The sequence below is a fragment of the Centruroides sculpturatus genome, unplaced genomic scaffold, assembly GCF_000671375.1.
Source record: "Centruroides sculpturatus isolate CEXI.00-Female unplaced genomic scaffold, Cexi_2.0 scaffold272, whole genome shotgun sequence".
NCBI lineage: Eukaryota > Metazoa > Arthropoda > Arachnida > Scorpiones > Buthidae > Centruroides > Centruroides sculpturatus.
In genome coordinates this window covers 239,561-259,214 of record NW_019384484.1, presented here as the reverse complement: position 1 = coordinate 259,214, position 19,654 = coordinate 239,561, and the positions used below count along the sequence as shown (strand labels likewise).

Below are 19,654 nucleotides of genomic sequence, written 5' to 3'. Positions count from 1 at the left end.
ACTTTTACTGAATAGTCAGTTTAATAACAACAAAATTACAGATTGCAGAATAGAATATAAATTTCAAAATTTAAATTATTATTATTACAATTAATTTTTATATATAGACTATTTTAATTATAGCAAATTGTAGCTAAATTTACTGTTTACTAAATCCTGGATAAAAAAAGATTTTACTACAAAAACATTTTTTATTCCTTTAAAAATGGAAACACAATAACTTTAATCTTTAATAATATTTTAAGAAATTTTATTAAAATAAGATTCTTTACATAAAAGTTATTTTATAATAAAAATTTTAATATAACATCAATGTAAATCTGTAGAAAGAAACTGAATCAGATGAAGAAAATGTTGATGTAGAAGATGAGTTTTATGAAGAATATGAATGGGCAGGTCAAACTCGAATTAGAGCAACATCACTTTTACATGGAAGATTTTCAGGTATTGCTTTATTTTTCAGGTATAAAGTTTTTATATTTATAATTTTTTAAAATGAATTCTTTAAGTTAAGAATGCCATCAAGAAGTAGAAATATTGGATTTTATTATTTTTAATTTAATTTAATTTTTAATTTTAATTTATTATTTTTAATTATTAAATATTGGATTTTATTATTTATTATTAGTTATATANCAAGTAAAATAAAGAATAGAGCTGTCGACATCTTTATTTTCAGTAAAACTATAAAGATAAAATGTTTTTAAAATTTTATAGAGAAATAAAAGTAAAATAATTAGCTTTTTAATTTAATTTAATTTTTAATTTTAATTTATTATTTTTAATTATTAAATATTGGATTTTATTATTTATTATTAGTTATATATATAAATATTAGTTTTTTTATTTGAAATTAATTTTCATGATATAAAAAATTTTTTATGTAAAGACAAGAAATCAGTTTATTTTTTATCTTTATTTCTTGGCAAAATAAAAATAACTTATTTATAATTATGTAATGCATCATTTTTTAAAATTAATAATTCAACATTACTACTAAATATTGATAATATGGATGATATGAAGCCCATCATCCATAGTCAGTGCCAAATATATTTGTTACTGATTCTAATTTTTGTAGAAATAGTAGTTTTTAAGTAATTTGTTGAATCTTTTATTTATTTATTTGTTATTTTTATTAATATTTTATTTGCTTATATTTTATTAATTAAGCATCTGGCTATCAGGTTGGTAAACATGATGACGATGATGATGATCAAGATTTAAATGTAGATGGAGATGACACTGTAACTTATGGTCAAGCCCAGTATCCATTAAGTCAGCATAATTGACAAGTTGATATATATTGTATATTTTTGAAAAATTATAAATTTTAGTTGTATACATATTAGTTATATTTCATTTATATTATTATATTTAGTTATATATCAATATATTTTAGTTTAAAATATATATGTGTCAGGAAATTTGAAGTATTTTTTACATTCCATTATAATATATTATTTTTAAACGTTTTATTTCCAAGATTCATAAATATTTCACTTACTCTACAGAAAATTTATTATTAAGTTATAATGCTAAACAATAGGGATCACAAAATTTTCTGTCCATAACATTCTGACTGAAGATTTACATAAGAGGTAGGTCTATGCATGCTTCCTTCCTCAAACTTTCTGATGACTAAATGCTGCACAGAGTGGAACATGGTACACAATGGACATGGTCAGAGAGGCTGACAATGTTTCAAACTTTAAAAACATTGTGATTGATAACAAGATATTGTGTTTTTGGTATGCACTTTTAATTAATTAAGTGCCAGAGCTTATAATGGATTAACCCAGTCTCATTGAGGAAAAAGTGAATCTGCAGAATAATAAAGTAAAAACAATGCTCATAGTTTTATTATTATCATGGCCTAATTTATAAATAATTTATCCTATGAGACAAACTGTTAATGGCAATTACTATTTGCTGTTATCATTTGTGGGTTATATTCAGTGTTTAACCTTAATATTGCAAACTAAGGAACTGATCATTATTGCATGATAATGCACTGTCGTAAAGATCAAAAAACAAGTACAGTAATACCTTGACTTACGCTATCCCAACTTATGCGAACCCGGAGTTATGTGATTTTCAAATCTCGTTGATTTGTCTTTTGTTTGAGCGCCACATAACTCTTGATTACTCACTCCCCCCCCCACACTATTGTTCAGCTTACATGTTCGGACGTGTCACATGGAATTGACACATAGCTACAATTTATTTCTGTGTTTGTTATATCTATGAAGACTTGAGAGACTCTATGTGGTGATTTCTTGTAACTGAGAATGAATCAAAAGATGAGATAAACAAGAACATTTATTAGCGTACATACATCCAACTTGGATTTTACATAAATTGCGAAATTACACCCCGACTTGCGCGAATTTGACTTACGCAGTTATTGCTCGGTCCCACCTATCACATAAGTTTGGGGTATTACTGTAGTCAGATTTTTAGTATTTAAAAGCATCATAGTACTTGACATCCACTGTGTTCACCTGATTAGGCCTCAGCTGACTATTTTGGATTTTCCAAATTAAAATTGAACTTAAAAGACATTAGTTTTGATGATAATTCTTTCATCCAAAAGACTTTGACTGACTGACTGACTGACTGACTGACTGACTGACTGATTGACCGACTATCTGAGATCTCAGCAGAAGCTTATCAGTTCTTTGGAAAATTTTATGACTGCTGTAAACACTGTATTGATTCTCAAGAAGTTTTTATTTTTAATTTAACCAGTAACATCACACATCTTGGATACATTTATGAATACATTTTGAATTCTAATCTAAGAGGACAGATAACTAGGGGAAATAGAAGCATTGCAACTATCCATCCAATAAATAGATTTGTGTGAATAAATCAAAAATCAGAATGAACAGACCAAAGCAATTATCTCAGCTAAAGCAAAGTGTAAAGAACTGAATAATAATTTGCATTGACATCAATAGAAAACTGTAATAAGGTTGATTTTGAGCAGTTTGAAAAGGCAGACATTATCATATGCTAAAAACTTATAACTTTTAGTATATAGAAAAAATATTGAAGAATCAAACAAAAATTGATTGTGCTGCAATTTGAAAAAATTGTAGATTTATAAATTTCCACTGTCATCCATCTGTCTTTCCTTAACCTTGAATGGTGTTAGATAAATGAAATTCAAGACAGATATGGAAAGCTTAGTGGCAGGAGGCCCCAATTAACTATATATGAACTTTGATATAAGCCAGAAGTCATTGTTATTTCAGTTCAAAAATTTTCACCTGAAAGGAGTTAGATAGATGATCAGCATGATTCTATTGCTAACAGAAAAGTGTGATGTACAGGGGCAAAACACTGCAGTACTAATTTGAGGTGGAGAGCATATACTTTAAATTAAAAATATGATTAAAAATTGCAGCCCGGCATTGTGATGATGTCACAATAAATAATATGCTCATTTGTTTTTGAAATTGTTTTTGTATTACATTGCTTTTGGAGTTACAACAGGACTTGAATGAAATTAAAATAAAGAAACCAGAAACATTTCAAAAGGGAAACCAAATAGAAAATCCAATTAGAACAGAAAATTAAAACACTTTAAGAAAATATAATTTGAACAATTTAAAGCAAAGCTCTCTTAAAAAGAGTCAAGCTTATTCTTGTAAATCAATATATTATAGGGATTAAGAACTTCTCAGTCTGAATAATAAGAAAATTATTAAATTTTGGAAAATTTTTGAGAAAATAATAGAGCATAATAAAATCAATAATAAATTAACAAAGTAAAAAAATTGTAAGATAGCAAATGGAATATATAGTGATGACTTTAAAGCAGGGCTTCGGAGTCAGAGTTGTGGAGTTTTGGTGTTTTACCCGTCTGAGTCGTCAAAAAATCTGCCAACTCCAACTCCTTTTTACCTACCAACTTGTTATGTATATAAAATGGAAAAGTATTGGAATTGTGTCAAATTTGACCCTCCAAGTTTTTTTTTGCAAATATGTATGTTTGGAGACCTCCCAAACCCCCTCAAAATAGTCAGTAAAGGGGAAAAATTCACGCGCATGTGTGTGTTGGCATCTAATTTGTTTAATTTCTTTATTTTATGTTCTGAGATATTAAACAATATCTCAGAATGGGTAAAGTTTAAGAAATGAAATGAGGCACTGTAGCTTGTGTATAAAGGGGCATTAATACTATTAAATTTTAGTTCTTAATTAAAGGTCAACAGGATGAAGACCTAAAAGTGGTCATGTGTCATATCTCTTAATGAATATTTTACTCGTTATTAGCATTCAAAATAAAAAATAATAATAATAAAACTTGGCTCTACCCTCAAAGTAAGCTTTTTAGCCATTTTATAATAGTACAGTAAAACCCGTTAAGATGTTCTCGCCGAAGACGTTAGAATGTATATGGGGACATGATTTAGTTCAACCACTTTCATGCTTAATAACTAACCACTTTCATGCTTAATAACTCCTGTGTTAAACCATCTGACTCCAATTCTGACCACTCTGACCACAGAAGTTATTAGGCTTCAAACAGGGTGAACAAAATCATGCTCCCTCCCACACAGTCTAACATCCACACATATAGAAAAAACCTCGAATCTTTTGCATATCTCGAAATTTCAAGGTGTCCCGAGTCCAAAACTGTAAAAATTTGGGAGGGGTCATTTTTTGAGGGAGCGCTACACTTTTCCTCTGTTACATATAACAGCTGGAAAAGTAAAAATTATCGAATACATATTTATATATTACTTAGAGAAGTCTTTTAGCTTTGAAATAAAAAGTTTCTATGCTCTATCTTTATTAGAACTCTATTTATTGAATCTTTTATTCTGAGGTCACGTGATGACATCAGAATTTTTGGGTTTTTTTCGGTAGCAAGTCCACCCCTGGTTGGAGTCAGAATTGGATGGTAAGGAAAAGTCGGAGTTGGAGTCGGTAGATTTTTACGCGACTCCACAGCCCTGCTTTAAAGATTGTCCAAATAAGAGTCAAAATTGGAATGCTTTGGAAAAAAATGAACTCATGGTTTTTGGCTGATACATCTGACAAGTCTAAATGCCAGGATAGAAATAAAGTTGCAAACAACAATTGAAGAATATATGACAGAAGTACGTAAATTTTTAATATGAAAAAAAATGAGGAAAAAAGCAATGATTGTGACAATTACAGATCTGTACAGGGCATTCAAATCTGGCCTGGGAAAAATTCTCAACTTCTTCCTTTTGAATGTAGCTTATTGTCACTCTTACTATTTATACTAGTATTAATTCTTTCATGTAAGTTCAAAACAAAACTGACTGTGATTACCAAATCATGAATGAAAGTATGAAAATAACCCATTTACTTTATATGGATGATTTAAAAGTATATAGTAAAGCAAATGCCAAAATTGAATTTTGATCAACATTGCCATATATTCAATGAGGACACAAATGAAATAGTCATCATTTCACTTAATCTGTGATCATATATTCTAGCAGTGTTTTCTGCAACTACTAGTTTTTTGCAGTAATTTTTCACCAAATTAGCTGTATTCCCATGATATCTTCATGAAACATGCTGTCTATCTGACTGTGTAAAAATTTCAGTTGAAAAAATTTTTTCTGCTTATAAATTTTTTGAGGGCCATAGGACCCTAAAAAATTGCTGTGGAAATTTTTTATCTTGCACAAGTTTTCATTACAATTTTTTTCATATGATTGCCTGTTTAAGATGATAATTTTCAGCTCTGATGTCAATCATGGAATCTTTACAAGATTGCCTGAAGAGGGAGTCCTGACTTACAGATGTTTGTCAACTAATTGGCAAATGCATTTGGAAATAGTTTAACTACCATTACTATACCTTGGACCCCTTTCTGTATGCATTTGCTGTATGTTCAGGCAAGATAACTTTTTCCTGCCCCTATCTGTACTAACGAATTTGTGCAGACTCATTTGTAATGATTGGGATAAATTCTTCACTTTTGAAAAATCAGGAGTTTATGCTATACTGTTGAAGAATCCTGTAATGGGGTGAACACAAGGTACTGTACATTGGGGCCACAATACAAAAGCTTGTTAGCCACCTAGCTGAGCACCAGGATGACATAGTGAAAGGAAAGCATACCATGGAACTTTCAAAAAAGATGCTTGAACAGAAATGGACTCAAACAATGCTACTCAAGAGGCTGCAGTCACTGGAAACTCGTTTTCATATGGGAATCTCTTTAGTTTCTTAAAGCTTTCCTGCAGTCTTTTGAATCTGTACCATTTTTCTTAAATCTTTATTTCTTATTCTTTCTCATTTTGAATGAATTAGAATTTTTTTTATGAGAATGTTCTTTTCTCATTGTCTTTGTTTAATTTTTAGCTTAAAATTCTTTAAAATAAAATTTGCAAATGATAAATAATCTAAATTAAACATTATAAACAGGATTAAATTATATCAACATCTTGTATAATAATCTGTAATTATTATATTAAATAATATCAATTATCTAAAATTCCTTAAATATAATAGAATATTATGAAAGAAAAATTTAGAATATTTTTCCCCTAACTATTGAAAGATATACTGAAGCTGATGTAATCCCATGTACTTCTGATGAACCTCTAGAAAATAAAGAAAGACAGGAATTAAGGAAGGCTTTATTAATGTAAGTGTAAGTTAATAATTTTAGAATGGCTTTTCAGTTATAACTACAGGCATACCTCGACTTACGTTGTTTCGAGTTACGTCGTTCCCGATTATACGTCGCTTGTTAAAAAAGTATATGGAAAAATAAAAATCAAGTTTAAGTCATTTTATTCGACTTTACGTCTGTCCGCCACAAATATTGAAGTCGTAATATCACTAGATAAACGTTTAAAGCACATAAAATCATATTAAAATATATACAANAAAATAAGTTTGCAAGAAGAAAGCTTGATTCATCATCACTTGCATTCCTTTGGGAGGAGTGGATAAAAATTCTCATCGAGGTCTGTGAAAAGCTTGTAGACTCCATGCCACAAGCAAGTGTGGGACTTGAATAGAGCAAAAGGAGGACCAATGAAATAATAATGATTGTTTTGTACAATTGGCCAAAACATTTGGTTATTTGTTTTTCATTAGTTTTGCTATTTGCATTTCTGGATGAGTTATCCAACTGTCCTTTACAAAACATAACTATGTTTTTGTTTTGTTACTATACCTACATAATATATAAAACATATTTTTGCATTCTTTTATCATGTTCTTTCCACACAGTTCCTAACATTCAACAGAAGTGCTCTGGTAAAACATTAGTGCCATGAATGGAATATATAATCAATGCCTAAAAGAATTACAATGAAATAATAGAGAGGTTGAGGCGCACGTTTTAAACGTGTAAACGTGTACGTGTGACGTTCGGCGCCGCTTTCCCGTAAGCCTAAAAGTTTGACAATGGTGTTTGGATAGTCGGTGGAATTACGCTCGACATTCCAAACACCATCGTCAAACTTTTAGGCTTACGGGAAAGCGGCGCCGAACGTCACACGTACACGTTTACACGTTTAAAACGTGCGCCTCAACCTCTCTATTATTTCATTGTAATTCTTTTAGGCATTGATTATATATTCCATTCATGGCACTAATGTTTTACCAGAGCACTTCTGTTGAATGTTAGGAACTGTGTGGAAAGAACATGATAAAAGAATGCAAAAATATGTTTTATATATTATGTAGGTATAGTAACAAAACAAAAACATAGTTATGTTTTGTAAAGGACAGTTGGATAACTCATCCAGAAATGCAAATAGCAAAACTAATGAAAAACAAATAACCAAATGTTTTGGCCAATTGTACAAAACAATCATTATTATTTCATTGGTCCTCCTTTTGCTCTATTCAAGTCCCACACTTGCTTGTGGCATGGAGTCTACAAGCTTTTCACAGACCTCGATGAGAATTTTTATCCACTCCTCCCAAAGGAATGCAAGTGATGATGAATCAAGCTTTCTTCTTGCAAACTTATTTTTTTCAAGTAACATTGTAAATCCCCAAGGTTCATATCTAGTGAGTTCTAGATCTAGTCCATAGCTGACATATTGTACTGTTGTAGCCATGCTTTTGTTGAACATGTTGTCTGCAGCTTGGCTAGATTTTTCTGGGAAATGTATCTGTCGGCTGGATGCAGACAAGCAATGGAAGGAAGGCGGTGGTCCTGTAAAATTAGCTGGTTTTTGTTGGTGTTGATGGAGTGGTTGTATGCAGTTATGCTTCCCACTCTGGAATGACCAAAACAAGTCCAGATCTGAACTGTTGCTGGAAATTTGTGAATGTCATTGTTGCTGCACTCTTCATCCAGTGTTTCTGTACAATATCAAAAAAGATGATTTAGCTGATTACAGAATTTGATGCTACTGAAGAATATACATAAAGCTGGAATTAATACATTAACTTATGTTAATCTTGCACAAGTTTGCAGCAGTAACACCACATTGTGAAATATAAAGTGCAAATATTTTCGGCTCTCATTTAGTTGCTAGCTTCAGGCTTCTACAGAAGATTTGTGTTAGAAGTCAATTGTTCTAAATGTTCATTTTACACTTTATATTTTGTAACATGGTGTAGCTGCTAGAAATGTGTCCAAGATAAGTTGATTCCACTGGTCAGCAGTCCAGTTTAGGCAGTCCCAATGATGATGAATCTTTTTTTTATCTTGTTAGCACAAGTGTTTGTTTACATGGCAGAAAAAGAAATTACATCTTGCAACCTGTATGTGGGCATTCAGTGACCTATGAGTGTTGTATCTGTCATACCATTGCAACTTCCACCTGTCACATAGAACTAATTGGCACAGAAATCAGTTCCTCTTGCAGTTGCTATTCTTATGGGGCAGTATTCTGGTCACTTGTCTCTTGTCTCTTCTTTCACCAATGAATGATGTCAAAGCGAGAGATGAGATTCGTCTCTCAGACACAGTGGCGATTCTAGTGGTTCGTAATGATCTCGTCTTTGTTGATGATGTCACGATACGGGTGTGACTATGCAGACGTGAGCGAATTTTCTGAGCAAACGAGAATATGTGGCGAGAAGAGGCGAGATGTGATAAATATCAAAACCTGTCAGATATGTGCGAGAACCAGACTGCATTATATCGAATCAGTATTAATCGAGGCAGCATTAAGCGGAGTTTTACTGTAAAAATACTTTTTCAATCTTCTTACTTCTTTGATTCTGTCCACATAGACTTTTATCTGTTCCTAAAATGAAAAGAAAATTGAAGAGTTGCAGAGGTGGAAGCAATGAGAGTCTACATCGACATCACAAAAAAATAGCTTCCAAAACTGTTCTGACAAATGGTAAGATGCTGGCAGGAGGATATAGCTACAGTAGAAGCACATTTTGAAAGTAGTATTATGTGTAATACTATACTACTTTCTCCTGTGCCATACTGTGCCAAAAGTTCAGTTTATTTTATCTCATATTAATGTTTTTTTCTTTATGTTCTCAAATCATAATTATACAACTTCATATGAAATTACTTAATACTAGAACCACTGAACACTTTGTACTATAATTGCTGGATGTGGTCATTTTTGACCCATTAATTGTGAATTGAATTAACTGATTTCTATTAGTGTTTTAATATTAATTCTAATCTTTTATTTAAATAATACTAAGTATTTGCTGCAAATTGAAGACAATTCAACAATATAGTTAGTAATAAAATTGTAATAGTGAATAATATATGTATTACAAATTGAGAAACAATACATTTATAAAATTTATATTGAAATTATTGTAGCAAAATTGCTTATATAGATCATACATTTTTTCATCAGTTACAATATTCTGAATACTTCCTGTTCACTGACTACCATTCTTTTGCACATGTCTCAATACTCTGAATTTTCATTAATTTCCATTGCTTCCATTTCCTATCTGACAATGGCAATGCTTGCATTTGACTATTCTTGTAAGTGTTGGGAGTGGTGAGATTTCAACAGCTTTGATCTCCATATAAATTTTTTACAATCTCTTGCTAAAGCAAAGAGAAAATCTCTTTATGTTATTGTTTGCCAGCACTTTCATAGAACAGAATTATGCATTTATGACCATCATGTCTAGAATATTGTACATGATGTGCAAAGATCATCATGATCCTATTTTTCTAAGTATTTCCAAGCCATTTTGTTTAGAATAGCTACACCATATCCATATTTGTAAAAATTCACATAAGGCATATAGGCAAGGAGGGGTTTGTGGAGCTAAAGCTTCCTCAAAATTTTGATGGAAGCCTACTGTCAATAGAAAAATGATGGCAAGAAGGCTGAAGGAGATATTTATAAGTTATTCAAATCAGAGTCACAATCGGAATCAAATCATTACTGTTCAATATTTTGGATAGAAAAATTCTTTGTTAGAATGGGATGAGTTACCATTACTTTTAGTAGCATGTAAATCACTGTCATATATATTTCTTAGCATTTCAATAATATTTTTTTGCAATAATAAAGAGTTGAAGCATGACTATACTTCCTTGATAAAATAATCAAAATTACTGGATGGAGTTTTCTGGGTTTTCTCCTTTACTTTTTTACTTCAAAATGTAAACATTTCTTTTATTCTTGCATTTTTGATTATTTCAATATAACAAATTTCAGTGTAATGAAAATATTTTGATGGTCCCCACAATTTTGTTATACTCTCATTGCTTATCATGTGCTGCTGCTGATTAAAACTCATTACTTAACAAATAATAATTATTAGTATGTAATTTATCACATTATGAATGAAGTGGTTGAATTGCTTACTGCTAAATCTCTCTTTGCATTAATGCAATTTTATATTTGATATTTTATTTTTAAATAAGGCAATCTGTGCAAAATTATATTAATACAAATTGACATAAGTTAAATAGTAAAAATTGAAAGACTTTTAATATAACAGACTTCAATTATCTGTTTTTAAATAAAAATTAAGATTTTATTTTAAATCTTATATATAAATTTGAAATTTTGCATATATTTCAAGCTGTTAATAAATTTTCAATTACATAGTTAATCGTAAATGTAATTTTTAAAATAGTAATATTGAATGATGAACTTTCTAACAGTTTAGAAAGATGGTTTTTTTTTTTATTTCATCAATAACTATATTTTATTAGAAAATAAAATTATTCTAAGTAGATCCATTTAGAATTTGATTTTCATTAAATATGCTGAATATCAAATTCCAAATTCTGATGATTTAAATATTGTAAGATTTATTATATAATTATTCTGATTTTCATAAAATTTTTAAATTTAACTTAAAAAAATCACTTATAGTTTAATGCATTTGTTGACTTTCATAAATTGAATATTTTTGTTTTTAATTGAAAGGAATGAAACTCCAAACCAACAAAGATTGTTGCAATCTAGTAAATGGAACATGGAAAATGGTATGTTTATTTATGAAATGAATATTTTTTATTTAAATTGATAAACTTCAACTTATAATAAATATATAAGTAAACCATTGTAATTTTAAAATTGGTTTATACTGAAATTCTACACAATTGATTCACTTTATTATGACCACCAGCTAATATTCAGAATTATTGCCTTTTTCAGCATGGACAGTAGCTAGATGATATGAGACTGATTCAGTAAAATGCTGAAAGGTTGCCATAAGTATCTTCAGCCATGCAGATTACAATGTGTCTGAAAGCTGCTGAAAGGAGCATCAAAGGTGGTCAGTTGGGTTTAAGTCTGGGAATTAATGGGCCAGGGAAGTATTTGGAAGTCTTAGTCATACTCCTCCAACCATTCTCAGACAATTCTGTCTGTATGACATGTTGCATTGTCATGTTGGAAGATCCCATCCACCCCAGAGAAGACAATCAACATATATGGGTGTACTTTGTTCTGTAAGGATGGATACATATCCAGTTTGGTTGAGAGTACTTTCCAGAGATATGAGTGGGTCTAGACAATGGCAAAAAAACATTCCCCAGACCATAACTCTGCCAAAACCAGTTTGTGTTCTTGCAGCAAAGGTTGTAGAGCAGGGGTTGTGCTGCAAAGCACGCCAAAATTGCCACTTGGCAATATTTTTAATAAAGTGGCGATAAAAACCCTAGGCTACTTATTTCAAAATTCATTGTGAAATTAAATCACAAAGCATGCTTCAGGAAAAACAGCAGAATTTTGAGCTCCTGTGTGCTGGGAGTCCTGTGCACCACACCTATAGTGATGTCATGACATCACACAGCAAATTTGGACATGAAAGCAAGAAGTGACATTGAATACTAAAGGAAGTTTTCATGCAATGCCGTTCAGCATTTCCAGATTGGGAATTTTTTTATCTACTGACAGAAAATTTGAGGAATATTTTGGGGTGTCATTTTTTTACTTTGATCTTTTTTCAGTAGACTAAAGCATAAAAATTTTGACATGATAGAACATGTAAAATGCTGTTTAAGCAATGTGATCAATGTGTTATTTGAAATTAGAAGATGAGTCTAGCATTGCTCAAGCAAAAAATAACAACAGCAAAGATTAAGATTATTAGATTGATTTGTATTTCTAATCTTTTACTATATTATATTATAGTATTTGATTTATATTTACAAAGGTTTAATATATTGGTATAATAAGAGTTTATCATACCAAGTGCCAATCTAACACATTTTAGAAATTCTTTAAATTGTGTACAGTAGAGGAATAAAGAATTTTTTAAATGTGTTAGATTGGTCACTTGGTGTGATAAACCCTCACATAAGATAACCTTTGTAGTAATATAGATGATCTTATCTATTTTCTGTGGGTGCAAGAATTAGGTCTCCCTATTCCGAGGCTAATTAGAGAATTTTTAGATGAGTCTAAAAATATGTTTGATTTCCCGCAAAAATGCAAAAAAACTGCATCTAAAATAGTACAGTAGAAGCCGAGCTCTTCAGGGTAATCATTAACCTTCTCCCTCTCCAAATGGGGGAAATTTCCAAAAATTCCTACTCATGGCGTACCCTAACTGTGTATCAAATTTCAACTTTCAGCTCCTAACAATTTGGACTCTGCACTTATTATTATTATTATCATCACCATCATCATCAACCTATCTCGATTATATTATAAGATTATTCATTAAAAAATAATTGAAAAATTATTTCTATTTTTGAGGGACTGCTTAACATGTTGGTTTTGCTTTCCAGATTCCAAACTGATAAGACTATCGCCACCTATCTTAATCAGCAAGTAAAACTGGTGGCAATAAATAATTTGAAGTGGCAAAAAATATTTAAAACTGGCAAAATGGTGATTTTTAAAAAAAGTTTTTTAGATCGACCCCTGGTAGAGTGTTTCTTCTCAGAGGTTTCTTGCCTGACATGCCAATGTCCATTCATTTGATGGAGAAGAAAACATGACACATTGGAAAAAGCAAACCTTTGCCATTCAGATGATGTCCAATTCTGGTATTGCTGTGCAAATTGAAGCTGTTTCTGCTGATGCACTTTTGTCAATGTGGACGTAGTGACCATTCATCTGCGTACATATATAACAGGGTTTGCTGTATTGTTGTTTTAAACATATATCTGATTGTCCCTTGGTTCATTTTGGCTGTGAATTGCTCAACTTATGTCAGTTGGCCTTCACATTCCTTTAAAGCTGATGTTTACTTCTCATCAATGGCATTTGGTGCTCTGCAGTTTCCGTGCTGTTTATTTGCAATGGTACCATTTGTCCAATCACAGTACACTTTAACCACAGTAGCATGCAAACAGTTTACAAACTATGCAATTTCAGAAATCCTGCCACCCTTGACCTGAAACCTGATAATCATCTCCTTTTGAAAATCTGATAAATTGCACCTTTTACTCATGACAGCAATGATTGATAAATTTGCACATTACTTACATCTCATCTTATTTTTTATATATACCAAGCCAGCTCACAATACATATGCCTTATTTTATTGGCTACATGCTGCTTCCATGAAAAGTAGGGGTGGTTATATTAATATGACTCGACCATTATTTATTTAATATTGTATTTGCATTTAAATTTTTAATAATGCTATTATTAAAATAAAATTTTCTAAAATTATTTATTTAAATTATTAATTAGTTAATATTAATCACAAAAATCAAATATGTTGTCAGATCAGTTTTACACTTATATTATTTTATCAGTCATCTAATTATAGATGAATTTTATAAGGTAGGTTTAGAATCATAGAAATATATATTAATTTATAAAAGATCATAATTTTTTATAAAATATTTTATTATGAAATACTTGAAATCACAAAAAAATAAACTGTTTCATTTTATACTATATGCATGTTCTTAACATCCATCCTTTTATGTTGTTTTGGTAGAATGTTTTTGATTTGTTCTCAGACTTCAGACATATGTATCTTCCACTAATATAGCTATCAATCTTGGCTATTAATCAGGATTAATTTTTACATAATTGCCATATTGTGGAATTCTACAAGTGAATTATAAAAGCACAATCATGAATATGACTAGATTTAAACCTTTATTCTTCAAATAACTCCAATATGTGCATTTAAGTATTGGAAAAAGCAAAGCTTTGTTTATGTTATGAAAAAGTTTATGAATATGGTTTAGTCCAATTGAAGAGGTTTTCAGACTGATAAGTGATGTTATCAGTTATCTGATTACAGATGAATTTTATAAGGTAGGTTTAGAATCATAGAACTCCTTCAGTTGGAGTAAACCATTTTCATAAACTAGTAAAATTCATAAAATCAAACACATGCTACATATGTTTATAAACTAAGAGAAGCCCAATTAATTACTTATATTTAATAAAATTATTTGACAAAGCTGGAGAAGTAACCAAATGAAAGAAACAGTACACCTTGCATAACTCCAGCAATATATTTAATCTTAACTATGTTTCAACAAACTTTATAAGATGGAAAATTTAAACTCATGTCCAGATAAAACAAATGTATTAGTATTGTAAGTGACATCAAAACACAATAATTATAATAAGCAATCAAAACTATGTATTTGATTTAATAACTGCAAGTATGATTTTTTAAATAGAAAACCTTAGTTTTTTTTAATATGTTCAAATTCAGTAATTTTTTCAACATACCTTAGTTTTGCTGAAGAACTAAATACTGGACAAAACGTACTATTAACATTAAAATTTCTAGAGTAACCCTTAACTTTAACTCCGTTTACAGTAAATGACATTAAAGGAATGGATAAATCAATAATTGAGCCTATTACATTTTTATATCTCTTGTATTTAAATTGTACAAATGTTTTATTGATTTAGAATGTTCTTCACATTCGTTTTTATTTAAATTATTTCTGCTGTATTTAATATGTTTTTCAAATGTTCATTTTGTTCTTTTTTTTATTTAAGTTTGATGTTCCAACTGTAGAAGGCCTATGGAAGTAGGTTGAAAATGTTCTTAGTTGATTAAATATATTGTTGGAGTTATACAAGGTGTGCTGCTTATTTATTTACAATTAATAATTAAAATTTTTCTGTAAATAATTTTCTTCTTTTAAATACAATACAAATTTAATAAAATTTAAATAAATTCATTATAAATAAAAATCTCCACAATACATAAAATTGAATATTTTTAAGATGCATGTAGAAAAAATATTAAACAAAACTAAAGAAGAAATCTATAAAAAAAAAAGTAGAGATAAGTAATATTTTAAAAAGTTTATGCTGAATGAATACCCTACAAAATTATTAGATAAATATATGGATAGTATTTTAAAAAGAATAAAAATATATGTGAAAGTGAACAAAACTGTATATTTAGAATTAATTTTATTAAAATAAATACATTTTTTCAAAACTTCAAAAAATATTTAGTGATTTATATATATTTTTCCTGAATATACTGAAGTTATGAAAAATTAAATTATAAAAAATGATACTTTAAAAAATTATGGCAATACAGTTAAAATAAATTTAAAAAGGAAAATGTAGTATACAAGTTGGAATGTTTGTGATATACTAAAAATATATATTGGGAAATGGGAAAATTATCATCTATGATAGTAGTAGACATATTAGAGCAATAAAATACAAATACAAAAAATTATGTAATGGCAAAACATTCTAATTTAGTAGGTTGTGAAATAAATTTAGATAAAATTAAATTTTAAAATAGAAGAACAATAAATTATAAAAGAAAGTTGAAGGAATATTTAGAATTAAAAATATCAAGAAAAAAATTAATATTAATGATAGCAAAGGAATGAAAATAGATAATATATGGTTATCATTATTGTCATTAGAAGGCATTAAAGTTGAATAAACTTCATTAATAAAATGTAGTTTAAGTGAAAAAAGTTTAAAAAACAGTAGTTTTGAATGAGTACAAAAAATAAAAATTTTATTCATAATGAATTTGGAGCTATTATTTTAGGGAAAATTATGCTATTCTATTATTTATAGTTTTTCAAATATATATGATATAATTAATTTATTATATTTTAGTAAATCTGTATTGTATTTGAAAGAAGAAAAATTTACAGAAAAACTTTTAAGTTATCAATTGTAAATAAAGGTTGTTCATTTCTTAATTTATAAATGTATGGTAACATTGTGATTGATTTTATGAATTTTGCTAGTTTATGAAAATGGTTACTTCAACTGAAGAGGGGTCTAAAGACCTAAAATGTACAATTTGGAGATTTATTTAAAGAATAAAGAAGATTTTTAAATCTAGTCATCTTCATGCTTGTGTTATGATAAGTCCTGATTGCCAAGATTGGAAGTTATATAAGAAAAAAATATAGAATTAAAGGGCAAGAAACATTTTATAAGAACATTTGTATCTTTTGATACTGTGTTTTTATGGCCAATATAGTCGACCCCCTATAACGCAGTAGATACGTTCCACTATAAAAATTTCACGTTGTAGGAATCCTTAAATACAAGAACCAATCACAGCCCGGCACATGTGCAGTTTACGGACTATGGCTGTGTGAAAGGTTTTCTTCCATAAAATTAATCGATTCTAGACTAATTTGAACAATTATAATTTTTTGGGAATAATCCATATAAACTATGCTATAAACAAAAAATTGTAGGATTACTTACCGAGTGTGCACTGTTCGACGTCGCCATTGCTTAAGCTTGTTTTCATCGCGGAGCAGCGCACCAAATGGCGGGCGTGTTTTCTGATAAGTTATTTTTCTGATCAAAATTCATTGAACTTTGGAGACATCATTAATAGAAATAATTTTTATGGACGTTGAATAAGAAATGTATAAAATTACAGTACTGTATTAGATTTACAGTACCTAATTTATATACTGTACAGACGATAGTAAACTCAACTTACCCGCCTAAACTCTCCGTAGCGTGTAGAAGTTCAGCTGCTCATCCACTATTGGTCCAGATTAGACCAATCCTGTTGTGACACGAGTCGGCGATGATGTTTTACCGCATTTTACAAGTCTCTTTTAGTGTCTTTACACAAATATGGTTGCAATTTTTTCGCTGCAATATACGAATCTGCATTATATGAACCCGCGTTATAGGGAGGTCGACTGTATTTATATACAAAAATTTATATTTATTCTAAAAATTTTAGAATTTATTTAATAAAACAACATATGGGAAAAGTCTCAAGTCATATTTCAAATATTGGTTAGAATGTTAGAATTATGTACATATATTTTGAAAAGCACTCTAAGTTTCAAGAAATTGAGTATGCATCTTGAATATAGATATTGCATCATACACCAATATCTTCTATAGCATAAAGCCTAAATATGCTTTCATGAAATCATTAATAGCAATCAATCATTTCTCTAATTACAGAAATGTAAGAGATATTGTTTAAAATGTGTTGTGATTTATTCCATTTTATTTTTATTGTAAATTTTGACTTTTATTTTAAAAAAAATCTCTTTATTATAATACTGTATTTTATTTACTGTATTGTATCAATAAATTTAATGTTTACATTATGCCAAGCAAATTATACATTATTGCATACAAATGAAAATGCTATTTGAAAAGTAATATTAATTGCTTGGTAATCAAGCAATATTTTAAGCATTTTATATTCTAATACAGTAGTTTATTTATCTATTATTTATGTATAAATGTTTTATAGTTACATTTTTGGAAATTAGTTGAGAGTTTTGGAGAATTTTAAATAATGGGAAATAGGCTCCCAGTTAATCTTTTCCCACAGAATGTCTAATTTTCAGGAATGGATTACTGAGGTTAAGTGAGAGAAGCCTGAATTTTGGATTTTACAAAATAGAATATAACAGAAACTTTAAAGAAGTCTTTCAAAATCAAAGTTTATAATAAAACATCAATTTTAAACTTTAAGTGTAATAAATATTGTATCCTGTCATTTCTTTAATGATAGGGAACCTGAAGATGGTGGAAATTAGATTGAAAATATTTATGCTGGTAATAAGATAGTGTGTTTATATATTTTACTTTTTAGGGAACGATACATATAATCAACAAAATTAAGCTGTTTTTTTCTTTTTGGTAAAAGTAATGTTTATTTAAATTATTTAAATTAATAATTTATATATTAAATACTTGTTAGGAACTATGAAAAAGCTAATTATTCTAATTACAGTAGATCAGTGGTTCTCAATTAGTGGTACGCATACCCCTGGGTGTACGCGAAATTGCATGAAGGGGTACACGCGGCAATCTAAACTCGGTCGATTTAAAATTTAAATGCATGAGATGAAGCAACCAAAAGAATAATGGGTGGACCATCAAAAATTCGGCAATTTACAACACGATGTCGAATGCATAAATTCGTTTACTTATAACTAAAAATATTCTCGAAATTTCATCAAAAAAAATGCATTTGCGACAATACCTAAATGAAATTCTTACACAAGAAACAAAAATTGTACAATTATCATTATCATCTTGTCAGCGAAGTAGCAATAAAATATTTACTATCATTTTGCAGTGTGTGGAATTCAATTATCTAGTGTTAAAAGAATTAGAACATGACGTACAGTACAGTAGAAGGAAGAGGGGAAGGCAATGGATAAGATGGATAGAAGAAATAGAAAAAGTCACAGAAATGAAGCTGGAGGAGCTACGAGAAACAACAACAAGGGAAAGATCAAGATGGAGAAGTCTAATTGTAAAAAAGAATTTAGTAAATTTTATTTTGGGTTATAAACCAGTTAGTGACAGAATCATAGTCTTGAGGATGCAGGGAAAACCAGTCAATCTGTCAATCATTCAAGTTTATGCTCCTACTACAGAAGCGACAGAAGAAGAAATTGAAGGGTTTTATGAAAAGCTTCAAGAAACAGTTAATAATTTACCAAAAAAAGATGCACTCTTTATTCTTGGTGACTGGAATGCAAAAGTAGGAAAAGAAGAGACTCCAGGACATGTTGGAAGATATGGTCTTGGGAAAAGAAATGATGCTGGGATACGACTAGTGGAATTCTGCATTTCAAATAACCTCTTTATTGCAAATACATATTTCCAATTACATAAACGAAGACTATATACATGGACATCACCAGATGGAAATTATAAAAATCAGATTGATTATATAATAGGTAGCAAGAGATGGAGGAATGCAATCAAATCAGCATGTACCAGACCGGGTGCTGACTGTGGGACTGATCATGAACTCCTTATATCAAAAATATCATTCCATTTGAAAGCTAAGAAAAAAGGAAGGGAAATAATGGGAT

At 29.5% G+C, this 19,654-nt stretch overlaps 1 protein-coding gene across 5 annotated transcripts in view; it reads left to right on the top strand.

Annotated features, from left to right (window-relative positions):
• LOC111621542 (E3 ubiquitin-protein ligase RNF220-like) overlaps positions 1-19,654 on the top strand; it is an 83,582-nt gene that overhangs the window by 46,845 nt on the left and 17,083 nt on the right. For 3 of the 5 annotated variants that reach the window (XR_002756094.1, XM_023363703.1, XM_023363702.1), the window contains 4 exons: positions 327-444; positions 1,174-1,267; positions 6,557-6,643; positions 11,340-11,398. Coding sequence is in view for 2 of the 5 variants with exons in the window: in XM_023363703.1 (XP_023219471.1) it covers positions 327-444; positions 1,174-1,267; positions 6,557-6,643; positions 11,340-11,398 (358 nt within the window). In the remaining 3 variants the exon portion in view is untranslated. Of the gene's footprint in view, positions 1-326; positions 445-1,173; positions 1,268-6,556; positions 6,644-11,339; positions 11,399-15,344; positions 15,429-16,576; positions 16,917-19,654 lie in introns of those variants that run through there. The other 2 variants (XR_002756096.1, XR_002756095.1) reach the window with 2 other exon arrangements.